At 40.1% G+C, this 15,075-nt stretch overlaps 1 protein-coding gene across 2 annotated transcripts in view; it reads left to right on the top strand.

The window, feature by feature from the left end:
* PIK3C3 (phosphatidylinositol 3-kinase catalytic subunit type 3) overlaps positions 1 to 15,075 on the top strand; it is a 74,053-nt gene that overhangs the window by 12,371 nt on the left and 46,607 nt on the right. Inside the window, exons 5-12 of one of the 2 annotated variants that reach the window (XM_069879998.1) lie at positions 1,349 to 1,435; positions 2,806 to 2,901; positions 8,552 to 8,623; positions 9,056 to 9,145; positions 9,716 to 9,820; positions 10,305 to 10,397; positions 12,485 to 12,670; positions 13,884 to 14,038. In XM_069879998.1, the coding sequence (XP_069736099.1) occupies positions 1,349 to 1,435; positions 2,806 to 2,901; positions 8,552 to 8,623; positions 9,056 to 9,145; positions 9,716 to 9,820; positions 10,305 to 10,397; positions 12,485 to 12,670; positions 13,884 to 14,038 (884 nt within the window). The remainder of the gene's footprint in view (positions 1 to 1,348; positions 1,436 to 2,805; positions 2,902 to 8,551; positions 8,624 to 9,055; positions 9,146 to 9,715; positions 9,821 to 10,304; positions 10,398 to 12,484; positions 12,671 to 13,883; positions 14,039 to 15,075) is intronic. The other variant, XM_069879999.1, reaches the window with a different exon arrangement.

A 15,075-nucleotide genomic window follows, 5' to 3' on the forward strand; every position in this document is an offset into this window, starting at 1 on the left:
TTTGGTTTGCAATAATAATTGTGCTCATACTGCTAAGATAACAGTTCACTGGGGATTTGGGTGAGAATGTTGAAACAGTGCTACTTCTGCAAACTCTTAACTCTTTTTTTTTCTTCACGGTGATTTTGGTTTTTTGCATCTGTAGTGGTGAGCTGCTGAAAGCGTAGTCCAGCTATCTGATGAACAGCAACCTAGACAACTCCTAGTGTATGACGAGTCTTAAGTCTTCTGTGACTTTTTTTTGAAGTAGCCTAATCTCCAATTCTGTACAGAAGTAGGCTGCTGTTGTGTGCTCCTACACATGGTACCTTCCATTCATATGCTGTCCTTGATCTCTTCCTGTACTGCCTGTCCCCTACCTGTCAGATGAGCAAGAACTGACAGTCACTGTGACTGTGTGGCCTGTTCAAATTTGAATGCTTATGGATGGGCAGGTGACCACAGAACAAAGCTGATGAGACGTTAGTTGTAACCTTTGCCTTAACAGGAATAATTTGAGAGTCTCCTCACTAGTCATTTTCTAGGCAGATGTTAATTTCTTTGAAACGTGAAAAGACTTGATGTCTTCTGGTCCCTTCTTGCATCCTGCAAGGATTACTAATTTTTTGAGGAACATTTGTGATTTCTTAGAAGCTGAAAAGGCTATTTTTGGTCATATCCATGTTGCCTTCTGCTGAATTTTTCTTAAACTGTTGTGTGTCAACGCATTTGAAATTACAGGTAGTATGGGTCATATCATGCTTACATTCTCTTCCACTCTTCTACTATTACGTATTCCTTTAAACAACTCAACTTCCATGCTATTACTACAGCAAGGTATAGATGTAAGAGTAAAATGTGAACGATTTTTCACTTGTCTGAAAACAAAGAGAGAGTAAGCTCGCTGTGACTTGCTGTAAGTCTTCAGCTGACCTTACCTTTTGCAGAGTGTAAGTGCCAGTCTCAAAACTTCTTAAAGACTAGCAAGGGCAGATTGTTCAGCTTGATTAGGTTTTGAAATATCTTCTTTTTTTTGGCTTGGTAAGTTTCACTATTTGAAACTTGGTAACACAAAGATAGAAATATTTTTGTTACCTGACTTTGCTTAAAAAATAGGCTTTTGTTTCTGATGTGCTTGGAATGGGATTTTGGTCTTTGCTGCAACTGATGTTTTAGATATTAGAAATATTTCTGTGGCACGTCTTAGTCATTTACAATCTGCTGTGTGCATACTGTAAAACAGTTTTTTCCAGTTCTTTTATTTATTTTCTCTGATTTCCTGTTAGTGTTCCAGTTAAATTATAATTTTGATATTCTTTTTCATGCTCTGAGCTATTCAAATGTTATCATTTCATTTTTTTTCATGCAGCTCACCAAGTCTCATCGGCAAGGTCACATGGTGAAAGTGGACTGGCTGGACAGACTGACCTTCAGAGAAATAGAAATGATCAATGAGGTAGGTCAGTTCATATCAGTTTTGTGCTTTTTTTTTTTTTTTTAAGTCTTGATAGTATGGAACCCTTGCTTGCTTACAAGACTAAATCTAAGTACCTGTCCCATTTTTTTTCAACTGCCAGGAAAGGAAAAATAATTCTTTAAACTTCTAAAGTTGATTTTATTTTCACGATAATGAGAATCAAAGAATCATAGAGTGATTTATATTGGAAGGAGCTTTTAAAGGTCCTGTCTAGTCCTACACCCCTTGTCCCAATCCAATATTGGGGAGTGTTCTTAAACAATACCAAGAGCGAGATTAAGACACAAATGAGGTCAGATGCCCTACAGTCTTGTGAGCTTTATTTTCTAGAACAAGTGATAACAGCGATAGGATAGAGAGAAAAGGCAGGGGGCGGGTGGGGGGCGGGGAGCAGAGGCAGTAGCCGCCGCTGCATCCTCTCCCCCCACCAAAGCCCGCACATTAAGTTCTCAGCTTCAAGTAAACTTGATCATGGAAGACAGAATTTGGAATACCTTTGAAAAAACCACTATTAGATACAACTAACTCTAGGATTTAGGTTGTGATGGGAAGCTTTTTTTTTTTAGAACATTTTTTGTTGTTTTTTCCCTCATTCTGTAAATGAGAAATGGTTGTATATAAATTTTCTTGTGTCCCACCTAGAATTCAAAATTCTGAGCACTTTTTCCCATGTGAAGCACAAAAAAAAAATGCATACATGAGCAAATCTTTCTCTGAAAGTGGGTGAGCTGCAAATCTAATCTTATAGTCCAATTTTCCTCTTTGATGGTTTTACTGAAAAACATGATTTTTTATTTTTTTTTTTAATTTTCATAGGATGAGGGGGGAATAGCTTTAAATTGGAAGACGAAAGATTTTGATTAGACATCAGGAAGAAATTCTTCAGGATGAGGGTGGTGAGGCAGTGGCACAGGTTGCCCAGGGAAGTCTTGGCTGCCCCATCCCTGGAAGCATTCAAAGCCAGGCTGGATAGAGCCTTGAGCAACCTGATCTAGTGATAGATGGCAGGAGGGTTGGAATTAGATGATTTTTAATGTCCTTGCCAACTCAAACCATTCTATGATTCATTGCCTTTTTGCAGACCTTTAGTCCACAGTGACAAACACTGATGAAAACAATGTGATTGTGTCTGTTACATGTGGATGCTTATCATGAAGTGGGAGTGTGAGGAAGTAAGAATGTGTGGAAAAAGGTGACAAGTGGTCTTAAGTAGTGCTATGAAACAATTAACTGGATAATTACTACAACAATTGGTAATCTAATTAATTAGTTACAGCACAAGGGAAGTAGAGTATGAAGACTGATGTACTTTAATATATGATACACGTCTGTGGTGGTTCTCTTCTCAGAGGGAGAAACGAAGTTCTAATTTTATGTACCTGATGATTGAATTCCGTTGCGTCAAGTGTGATGACAAAGAATATGGAATAGTTTACTACGAGAAGGTATGTGCCTTGCAGGCTTTGTGGTTGTCTTTAAAAAGCAACATATGCACATAAAATGGATGGGATTTTCTGCTGAGGTGAAATATTCTGCTGCAGGATAGCAGCAGACAGCTGTCAGTGGCAACTGTTTATCATAGAAACATAGAATAATAGAGTAACCAGGTTGGAAGAGACCCACCAGATCATTGAGTCCAACCATTCCTATCAAACACTAAACCATGTCCCTGAGCACTTTGTCGACCCATGCCTAAAACCCCTCCAGGGAAGGTGACTCAACCACCTCCCTGGGCAGCCTGTTCCAGTGCCCAGTGACCCTTTCTGTGAAAAATTTTTTCCTAGTGTCCAGCCTAAATCTCCCCTGGCAGAGCGTGAGGCTGTTTCCTCTTGTCCTGTCCCCTGTCACTTGGGAGAAGAGGCCATCACCCTCCTCTCTACAACCTCCTTTCAGGTAGTTGTAGAGAGCAATGAGGTCTCCCCTCAGCCTCCTCTTCTCAAGGCTAAACAACCCCAGCTCTCTCAGCTGTTCCTTATAAGGCCTGTTGTCCAGCCCCTTCACCAGCTTCGTTTCTCTTCTCTGGATTTCCTCCAGAGCCTCAACATGTCCATACAAATCAAATAGTATAGATGCAACAAGATTGCAGAAGTCAATCATTCATGTAATACAGTTCAGGATTACAGAACTTAATAAGTGTGAATGATTTTAAACTTTTTGATTTATGATTCCTTCAGTCATCCAGTAGTACTTTCAGAGTAACTGTGTGTAAAATAATACCTTAAATCAAGAAGAAATGTACCTGTGTTGATTAGTAACTTTGTAGAAGAGAAGTTATGAAAACTTTGCATAGGAGATGTGCGTTTTCTCTAAAATGAACAAATATATAAGTTTAGTCTTTCGTGCTCAAAATACTTAGGGAATTGATTAAGTAAAAGACATCTGTATTTGAACATCTTGTATCCATCTTGTCTTCCTGTTAGAAATTGCCCTCAAAGCAGTACATTCAGTATTTTTTATGTGGTCATATTTAATGTAATGAAGGATTGACACTGAGCTTAGCAAATGTCATTGTAGCATTGAAAGGCATTGTCAGTACTTTCGTGGACCTGCGTATTGTGGAAAGAACCAATGAAATGGAAAAAGTATATTTATAATCACTTTTTTAAAAAATTGTCAGTAATTCCCTCTTAAAATTTTCAACTTCTTTAGGTTCATAAGAAGTCACAGAGTTACTGAAGAGAGTGCAGCTTTATGGAAAGAGAAACAAAGCAGAAAAAGATATTGGAGTCCTGTTGAGATCAGGGCCACTAACTTTAAGCAAAATCTATTCTAAGAATTTTTAAAAAATCTGTAGTTCAGTACACAAAATATTAATACAGCGGAGAATAAATTGTGATTATTTTTGTATGCATGACAGCATTGGCAGTTGATCTGGACAGAGCTATCATCTAGCTTAAGATTCTTGAAGAAAGTAGTGAAAAATACAGTAATAATTTGAAAAAAATCTCCTTAACTGTATGTTCCATAGCAAGTTGTATATAGTTTGTGAATGTTTGGGGAGAAAACTGTTTAAATGCTATTATACCCTAGGCCTTTGAATTAAGATGTTATTGAATATCGAAAACTATTAACAATAATTCCTTTAACACATGCCACTATAGAAGAAGCTGTTAAGGTTGTTTTTCAAATTGCTTCAGTCGTAATAAAAATGAGAGGCGGTTGAAGAAATTTTTTAAGCCATTGTGAGAACTATGACTTGCAGAGATGTCACAAAAATAGCGCATATGTGTGCCCATACTCCATCCATATATCCTGTAGAGTGGTAGCTGCCTTTTTAATGCTTCTGGAGGAAACAGCAGTTCCGCTTGGCTGTTGATGTCTCCTCCCACAGCATGAGGCAAATGTGTGGGGTGTTTTGGGAAGGGGATGTTTTGAGTTTTTTTCTTAGTGTGTAGCATTTTGTGGTGGGGTTTTTGTTTGGTTTTGGTGTGGTTCTGTTTGGTTTCTGGGGGACTATTGGGGGAAGGATTCATTGGTGGTTTGTGTTTTGTGAGATATGGGTTTGTTTGGGGAGGGGGGCGGTTAGTGTGATTAGTTTTAGGTTTTTGGTGAATTTTGGTAGCTAATAAAACTGTGCCTTAGGCAGATGTCTAGGTTAGCTCTTCAGCATTTCTTTTTATGGACTGTAATTGACAGTCCACATCCACAGTGGATGTGGATGTGGATGTGGTCTTCCTGGACTTCAGCAAAGCCTTTGACACAGTTTCTCACAGCGTTCTGCTTGAGAAACTGTCAGCCTCTGGCCTGGACAGGCGCACACTCTCCTGGGTGGAAAACTGGTTGGATGGCCGGGCCCAGAGAGTGGTGGGAAATGGTGTGAAATCCAGCTGGAGGCCAGTGACAAGTGGGGTCCCCCAGGGCTCAGTGCTGGGTCCAGCCCTGTTCAATGTCTTCATCAATGATCTGGATGAAGGCATCGAGTGCACCCTGAGCAAGTTTGCGGACGACACTAAGCTGGGTGGAAGTGTCGATCTGCTGGAGGGTCGGGAGGCTCTGCAAAGGGATCTGAACAGGCTGGACCGCTGGGCAGAGTCCAATGGCATGAGGTTTAACAAGGCCAAATGCCGGGTCCTGCACTTGGGGCACAACAACCCTATGCAGTGCTACAGACTGGGAGAAGTCTGTCTAGAAAGCTGCCTGGAGGAGAGGGACCTGGGTGTGTTGGTTGACAGCCGACTGAATATGAGCCAGCAGTGTGCCCAGGTGGCCAAGAAGGCCAATGGCATCTTGGCTTGTATCAGAAACGGCGTGACCAGCAGGTCCAGGGAGGTTATCCTCCCTCTGTACTCGGCACTGGTGAGACCGCTCCTCAAATCCTGTGTTCAGTTCTGGGCCCCTCACCACAAGAAGGATGTTGAGGCTCTGGAGAGAGTCCAGAGAAGAGCAACAAAGCTGGTGAAAGGGCTGGAGAACAGGCCTTATGAGGAGCGGCTGAGAGAGCTGGGGTTGTTTAGCCTGGAGAAGAGGAGGCTGAGGGGTGACCTCATTGCTCTCTACAACTACTTGAAAGGACGTTGTAGAGAGGAGGGTGCTGGCCTCTTCTTCCAAGTGACAGGGGACAGGACAAGAGGGAATGGCTTCAAGCTCCGCCAGGGGAGGTTTAGGCTAGACGTTAGGAAAAAATTCTTTACAGAAAGGGTCATTGGGCACTGGAACAGGCTGCCCAGGGAGGTGGTTGAGTCACCTTCCCTGGAGGTGTTTAAGGCACGGGTGGACGAGGTGCTGAGGGATATGGTTTAGTGTTTGGTAGGAACGGTTGGACTCGGTGATCCGGTGGGTCTCTTCCAACCTGGTTATTCTGTGATTCTGTGTGAATGGGACCTCGCTGCAGCTTTTTCTTTTTAGCCTTTATCTTTTTAAAGTCTTGCTGTCTTTTGTCTTTTTAGACTCTTATCCTATAAACAGAGATTGTAAAGGAACTTGCTATTGCGAAACTCCCTTGTGTTATACATCAGAATGAAACCTACAGTATGTCAGATTCCTCCATGAAACAAAATTATTTGCTCTTTGGAAATCAAGGAAATATTTTCCTGGAGAGTATAGTGGAGTATGATCAAAATACTGAGACAATTTACTAAACATTAGCTTTTTACATTAGCATGTGCTGTACTTTTCACAGGTGCAAACTGATGAGCATGGCTACTATATGGTTTTGTGTCCTCATAGCTCTTTTATTTTATTTTTATAGTTGAATGTGACGTTCCTAAAAATTATTTCTCTCCTTCGCCTTCAGAAACCAATGATTATAGATTAATTACTCCTGATTTACACACACAACTTCTTTTGTGCCATGGTTCTAGAAATACGTGGGATGCAGGAAAATAGATTCAGACTTCAGGCATGCATCTTTCTTTTAACAAATGTTTCTGAAGAGTATTAAAAGTGCATGGGACAGGGTAACTATGAATTGGCTGCTTTGGGGAAATAAAGTAACTGAATGTGTAATGCTACATATTAAAGCTATAACTAACTATAGTTTGAGGGATTTGTTGTTATGAAGTAGCTTTTCAACAAGTTCTTGACCCTTTTCTGGCAGCAAGAAGAAACATTACATAAATTGGTGCCCCAGTTTCTCAGTTTTGTCATGCATCCAATTACAGAGTACAGTGTACATACCTGGCATTGCCATTCTGGTACATTGAGTCTAATGAAAGTAGGTTCTGTTGTCACCTGCTAGTGACTGATAGCTGAAGTGGAGATTACTTGTCATAGTTTTGTTGATAAATCTGTTTTCAAGGGTTTACGAGGAACTACCCTGTTAAACAGTGGCTGATGGAATTTGAGATTCTTTGACTCAACATTCAATTACAGTGAAGTGAGGTGGCAGTGGCTCTTCGCATGTTCTCTGTTAATTTAATTTTAATACAACATTTAAGATGTGAAGGATAGCAGTCTGCTAGTAATGAGAGCAGTGCTTCTGATTCTCCATTTAGGCAAAAATTCAGTGTGACTTTCCAAGTGCAAATTACACCAGTATTTATCATTAATGTGGTTTTGTGCAGGTTGTAAGTGAAACCTTTACTTGAATAAATAAATTGATTGCCCTGCTGCATCCAGTTTATTAAAAGAAAAATGTCTGATTATAAGAACCTTTTTCACGTCTTGAAAGAAAGAAAATTGGTTTCTAGAAGTGGATGTCAGTTTTCTTTTTGTATGGGAGAACTTGATCCCACTGATGTTACTGGAACTTATGTTTTGTCTAAAGATAAATAATAGATAGAAAAAGGAAAGTAAAAAGCCTTATTTATTGATGTTGCGTTACTGATTTTCAGGTGCATATAGAAAAACATTCGGCACTGGTGAGACCGCTCCTCGAATCCTGTGTTCAGTTCTGGGCCCCTCACCACAAGAAGGATGTTGAGGCTCTGGAGAGAGTCCAGAGAAGAGCAACAAAGCTGGTGAAAGGGCTGGAGAACAGGCCTTATGAGGAGCGGCTGAGAGAGCTGGGGTTGTTTAGCCTGGAGAAGAGGAGGCTGAGGGGAGACCTCATTGCTCTCTACAACTACCTGAAAGGAGGTTGTAGAGAGGAGGGTGCTGGCCTCTTCTCCCAAATGACAGGGGACAGGACAAGAGGGAATGGCCTCAAGCTCCGCCAGGGGAGGTTTAGGCTAGACGTTAGGAAAAAATTCTTTACAGAAGGGGTCATTGGGCACTGGAACAGGCTGCCCAGGGAGGTGGTTGAGTCACCTTCCCTGGAGGTGTTTAAGGCACGGGTGGACGAGGTGCTGAGGGATATGGTTTAGTGTTTGGTAGGAACGGTTGGACTCGGTGATCCGGAGGGTCTCTTCCAGCCTGGTTATTCTGTGATTCTGTGATTCTGTGATTGCTGGTTCACAAAATTCTGTACATTTTGTTTACTTTTTGACCAGATGAACTTTTCTGTTTCTTGGAATAACTGAAAAGAAGAAAAAAAATCTGTTTCTTATTTTCTGTTCCCCTCTTTACAACTGTCAAAAGTCAGTAAGGTGCTATTGCATCGTTCTTTCAATGCAGTGTAATTCACAATACATTAATATGACTTGTTTTTTTGTTGTTTTTTTTTTTTTGTCCTGAAACTTGAGATGTTTAATAGGACTTTAACTTTTTGTCATTCAGGATGGTGATGAGTCGTCTCCAATTTTAACAAGTTCTGAAATTGTTAAGATTCCAGATCCCCAGATGTCTATGGTAAGCAGTGCCCCATACAATGCAATCTATCTTACAGTATTTTTGCTGAAGTTTTCATAAATGGAGATTAAAGTTTGCCCATATCCCTGTCTTCAATATTTTAAAATTCCAGTGCAAAGATGTATTTGGCCAGTTGAGAAATACCAGTGGGTTTGACTTTTTTGTAATCTATTTTATTTTTGCTGCTGCTAGGTTAAAATACAAGAATTGATTTAATGCCTGTGTTTATCTCCTCCTTTCCATAGCTAATGTGCTTGCTTCTGAGGTGTAGGAAAGCAAAGAAGGGGGATTGTTAGCAAAGAGGTCAGAGGGTGGGATTATAAGGTAAGAGGGAGCTGAAATAAAGAAATTCATCGGAAAGTACAGTAACTCTTGGTCTCTTTGTTAAAATATTTTCTCCCTACACTCTCTTGTATGTTGTCTTTCGTGTAGACAGTGCCTAAGTACAGTTCTAGAAAAGATTTCCATTATTGTGGATGCCAATTCAGTGGGACTGGTATTGGCAGCTTTGGGAACCTTAATGTAAGTGGGCTTCTACTGGCAACACTGTTTGAGCACCGTGTAGTCTAACACTGCAAGAGCAAGTCTGACAATGCTGAAACTGCCTGGGCTGCTGAAATCTCATTGACACTGTGGCTCCTACTGTGGCTCCTACTGTTGCTAACATGGCATTAACAGTGGGAAAACTTTTTGACAAGTTTTTCTTGCATACAAAGCTTTGTCCTGCAAGCATCCTGAAAGCGTTTATGAAATGGCTAGCACGTTTGAGTGCTGTCTAAATCACAGGTGTGTTGAATGAAGCGCTTGCATTTTGCAGCAGTTCACCAAAAGGCAAGATAGGGTTTGTAAATTGTGTGAAGTAAAAAAAGCAAACTAAACTTCAAAATCCCCAGCCATACTCTACATATTAAAGGAGTTTCTTCTGAAACAACAACAGCAAAAGTCCAGAAGATGCTGTAGTTTTAGATGTGAATTTTAATTGTCGTGCGTTGTTCAAGATACTGGTGAGTGTTTGCTAGATGGTTTCATTTCAGTAGTAATTATATCTGGAGTTTAAATACTCAAAATCCCAACTTACTCCTCTGTGTTTAGGAGAACTTAGTAGAAAGCAAACATCACAAGCTGGCTCGGAGCTTAAGAAGTGGACCTTCTGATCATGATCTGAAGCCTAATGCAGCTACACGAGATCAGCTGAATGTAAGTCTGTTATATGATGGCTAAATTCAGTTTTGTTAGGTTGTTAGATATTGATATGTGGTGACAATTTAAGAAAGGTGCAGTTCACCTCGGTTTATATAAGGTAGTTAACGAAGAAATATTTTTAAATGTTTCTTACAAGCGGATAGGTAGATGAGTCCCACTTAGAAAGCAGCAGAAGGCACTTGCTAAGATTTTTGTTAAATAGTTTTGGGGATATAAATATGTATCATGCAGCTATCACATAGGTGTTAACAGTACTCTTTAAGACAACTCTGTTTGTTGGCCTATGCTGCCAGTTCAGTCAACCACATAACTGAGGCGTGTCACCATGATAGCATGAGAACTTTGTGTTGTTGGAAAGCTTTTTGTTCCTAGCTGGTTTTATGTGTTGTCAATGTGCTTCATCATAGTGTAGTCTGTTAACTTGTTGCTTATGTCTGTTCATGTTTCTAAACTCACTTTCTGACTATGTATCTAATAGATTATAGTGAGTTACCCACCGACAAAGCAGCTAACATACGAGGAACAGGATCTAGTTTGGAAATTCAGATATTACCTTACTAATCAGGAGAAGGTAAGTTGAATGATTTGAGAGGACTTAATAATGCAACGGATTCTTCATCTGGCACTCATTCTAGAGAGTTACCACTCATTCCAGAGAGTAACAGAGATTTAATGTCTTAGAAGCTGGTCAAGATTGTTTTAACTTTTTCTACAATGTTACACATAAAAAATTGTTGACTGTCGTTTTTCATCCAGTCATATGACCTAGTTGTTACTACAGCAGTCATTGTACAAACACTGACCATCAGCTGGCATACCAGTGTCGCCTATTTCATCTTCAGGAAGGAATAATTATTAAAGATGAGCTTCTTCATCCATTTTAGACAAGGGTTGGTATTACCAGAATAAGTAGCAGCACACCAAAAGCCCAAAGGAAATAAAATAAGTAAATAATCCCCCAGCAGTATACATATTTTGTATAACGAAAACTGTGGTAGAGCAGCAACCATTGACTTTACATTTTACTTAAAAGATAACCTAGCTGCAGTTTTGGGGGACATATTAAAACAATCCAATATTGTGTTGTCAGTTACATTAGTAAGTGCTTCTGAAAATATAGTCTGAATCTAGTTCTGCTTCAAAATGAAGTGTTGATTTCCTGGCACGCTTCTGGACAAATCTTCCAGCTGCAGAATGAGCAGGTTCACGGTGCCCTGAATGAAGAGCAGGCTGAAGGGCAGAGTGCAAAGTGTTGTAGTGAATGGGCCTTCATCTAGCTGCTGACCCATCACCAGTCATGGTCCTCAGGGCTCAATCGTAGAGCCAGTTCTGTTCAATGTCTTTATCAATGATCTGGGTGCAGGAGTTGAATGCACCATTGGCAAGTGTTCTGATTATACCAAACTGGGAGGTGCTACTGCCTCTTCTGAGGGACCTGAGGCCTTGCAGAGGGATCTGCATGAATTGGGTGCATTGGGCAATAATTAATGGGATGTTTTATAACAATTCAAAATGCCAGATTATGCACCTAGAATGGAGTAATGCCAGGCAGAAGGAGAGCTGGGAGAGAAGTGTATGGAAAGTAGCCCTGCAAAAAGCAATCTGACTGCAGTCTCAATGAGAGTCAGGTATGTGCCCTGCGAAGGGCAAACTGCATCCTGGGGTGCATCCAACACAGTATAACCAGTCAGTTAAAAGAGGTGATAATCCTGCTGCATGTAGCACTGATGAGATCTTAACCTTGAATACTGTGTGCAGTTCTGTGTCCTACAGTTTAAGACCAATGTGAAGGTCCTTGGATGTCTAGAGGAGGGCAGCAAAGCTGGTGAAGGAACTACCTGTGAGGAGCAGCTAAGGACTCTGGGCTTGCCTAGTTTGGAGAAAAAGAGCCTGAGGGGCAACCTATTTGCTTTTTGCAGCTTCTTGAAGAGAGGAAGTGAAGAGGGAGGTCCTGAAGTTTTTCCCCTGCAGCTAATGATAAGGCACATGGGAATGTTTAAAAGTTGCACCAGGGAAGGTGTAGACTGGGCTTTAGGAAGTATTGCCTGCAGAAGAGAAGGCTCCGAGGAGATCTTATAGTGACCTTCCAGTACCTGAAAGGAGCCTACAGGAAGGCTGGAGAGGGACTATTCATAAAGGTTTGTGGTGATAGGATGAGGTGGAATGGGTATAAACTGAGAAGGGCAGACTTAGACTAGACATTAGGAAGAATTTTTTCGTCCTGAGAGTGGTGAGACACTGCAACAGATTGCCCAGGGAAGTTGTGTCTGGCCCATCCCTGCAGGTGTTCAAGGCCAGGTTGGATGGGCCTTTGGTAACCTGATCTAGCGGGTTGTCCCTGCCCATGGCCAGAGACTTGGAAATGGATGATCTTAAAGGTCCCTTCCAACCCTAACTATTCTATGATTCTATTTCTTTACTGAAAGCATGGTCAAATCCTTAATTCGGCTTCCTAGAGAGGTTATTGATGTCCCAAGCCTGTCAGTGTTTCAGAGGCATTTAAAAAATGCCTTTAATGACATGCTTTAACTTCTAGTCATCTAGGCCTTTGGACTAGACTACCATTGTAGGTCCCTTCCAACAGAAATAGTCTATTCTGTTCTAAATCATTTGTTTAGCATGGCTTTTCACTGATACCAGTTTGTCCAATCCCTCTAGGCCTTGACGAAATTCTTAAAATGTGTCAACTGGGACCTACCACAAGAGGCAAAGCAAGCACTGGAGCTACTGGGAAAGTGGAAGCCCATGGATGTGGAAGACTCTTTAGAACTTCTGTCATCTCACTTCACCAACCCAACAGTTCGACGCTATGCCGTTGCCAGGCTTCAGCAGGCTGATGATGAGGTATTGGTCTGCGGGTACATGTGAAAGCCACCTGGTCTCAGGACTTTTAGTCTCATTGAATACTTGATTTTTTTTACTACTGTTGAAGGCATTTAAGTGAATAATACTGGTGGAAAACTTAAAAAAAACCCACCCATAATTAATTCATTGTAATGCTATTTGCTATAATCTATTAAACGAGGACTTCATATTATTAAGTTGCCGTCATTGATAATTGTCAGTCATTTCTACAGCTGATTTTGTCGAACAAGGTAAAGCATCATTGTTTACCCCAGAACCCTGTAATTAATTTTGAATGTTAACCTGCATAGAAGCGTTCTGAACTTGAAAAGTCTGGTAAAAGATTTCCAACAAATTCACCTGGCAAACTGAAGCAGAATATAGTCATACTGTTTTACTGAAGAGAGTAGAAAAGCATCTGTGGAAATAAGGTGTTGTAATTGTATACTGATTAGAATATGATGAGCTGTGATTTCAGAGTAGAGCCCACTTAATAGATGCTAATCTTTAATTTTAATTATTTATAGATTTTATTTTCTTTTGACAGTAAAAAAAAGTACTTTGAATGCATTACCATAATTCTTGAGTCCTTGGCAGTCAATAGAGAGCATAAATATGTCTGATATTTGCAAGCTTACTTCAGTAGCCAAGGTCATACTGCTCTGACTTTAAAAATGTACCTTTGGCAAAACAAATTAATTATAAACAGCACATGATTACAATTTTATTCTTCATTAAAAAAATGGATCAGGTATGTAGGGTTTTTTGGATTCCCCAGCTATACAAGGGATCAAAAAAAGAAAATACTGTATAACAGAGGAGAGAATCTGAATTCCTGGTACCATTGCTGAATAATTTTTCTGGCAGCCACAAACTGCAAATTTTATTTTGTGGATGCTTGAAGCAAGAACAGCAGCTTAGTTTAAGAGAACTTTAAAGCAGTAATTGCACTTAAGTATTCACTCAATTAGCACTTGCTACCTTTACGTAACAAAAAAATAGTAATGTAATAGCTCAGTATCTTTTAGGAGTCACACTCCTTGCAACACCAGTTTTGCTATTGCATATTGCTTGCTAGGGAGACCCCAATTTCTGTATCTTTAAGCTACTAAATTTTGACTAGGCTTTTCTGAAAATTAAGAGTTCTGAAAATACATAGAGTTCTAGTCAGCTTTGGCTCCTTTGATTAATTTTCATTTTTTTGCTTCATGAGGATCTGCTGATGTACCTGCTACAGTTAGTCCAGGCACTGAAGTATGAAAACTTCGATGATATAAAGAATGGACTGGAACCTAGCAAGAAGGACAGTCAGGGTTCAATGTCAGAAAGCATGACAACATCTGGAACTAATGGTGCAGAATTAGACAGGTAAGAAGCCTAGATTTCCAGTAGAACTGCAGAAACATGTAACATACTTTCTTCTTTCTAGGGACCACTGCATATTCAACATCGTATTTTATATTCAAGCGGTGACTTAAAAATAACCCCTGAGCTTTTACTGAATATATTTCCTGACTACAGACTGTTTACAGAGCAAACATACTTAATCTCAAAGTTATGGCCTTTGGCCTTGCCACAGGAAGGGAAGACAGTTTCTGGAGAGCGGGAAAAACGCTGGCATTTCTTCCTGCTGCCTTTCCAAAGGTTAGGGTGTCTCCAGTGAGGCTGTATGAATGTGCTTCCCATTTTCATCAAAGAATATGGATCTAAAAGTCACATCAGTCTGAAATGAAAAGAATGTTGGTTTTTTTTATCTCCTGCAAAAAGAAGGTATAAGGAGAGTCCTGTGAATATAAAGGAGCTGAGGAGGAAGATTTTCACTCTTGCAGGAATCCACATGAAGGCTGAAATATCTAATTAATATGGTATTAAGCAAGGTGTGACAAACTTGGTTAACTGAATTCTCATGTGAATACTTAATATGAATTTCCAGAATTTTTAGTTTTAAGCTTCAGTGTCTAATCACTTGTGTCACTAGGGTGTACTTTTCATATTAGAAGAATATTGTTTTTCACTGATCGTGTTGCTAAGCTGTAGAGTGGGTGTCCTGGGATGTGTGGTGTATTTTGAGGCTGCAGTGGCACTTGTCTACTGTTGTGTGGAATTGCATTCCAGAGACAAGTGCTTGCAGGTGTTGCGTGTTAGTAATTTCATCTTAAGAACATTTCTAAAAAAACTTATCCTGAAAATACGGGTTTGCTAAAATCACATCTACATCTACTCATTTTTTTATGGATGATGAAACAAAATGCCAAGAACTCTGTAGCTGTCCTGGTGTAGATTTTTCCCATTTTCAGGAACTGCAGATGTCAAAGTTGTTTATGCAGTTTGTTCTGAAACAGAGTTGAGATACTGTCTTCAAAGATACTTTTTTTTCCCAGTTTTCTGCATTTTATTACACTGTG

This window comes from Phaenicophaeus curvirostris, chromosome Z (assembly GCF_032191515.1).
Source record: "Phaenicophaeus curvirostris isolate KB17595 chromosome Z, BPBGC_Pcur_1.0, whole genome shotgun sequence".
Classification (NCBI taxonomy): domain Eukaryota; kingdom Metazoa; phylum Chordata; class Aves; order Cuculiformes; family Cuculidae; genus Phaenicophaeus; species Phaenicophaeus curvirostris.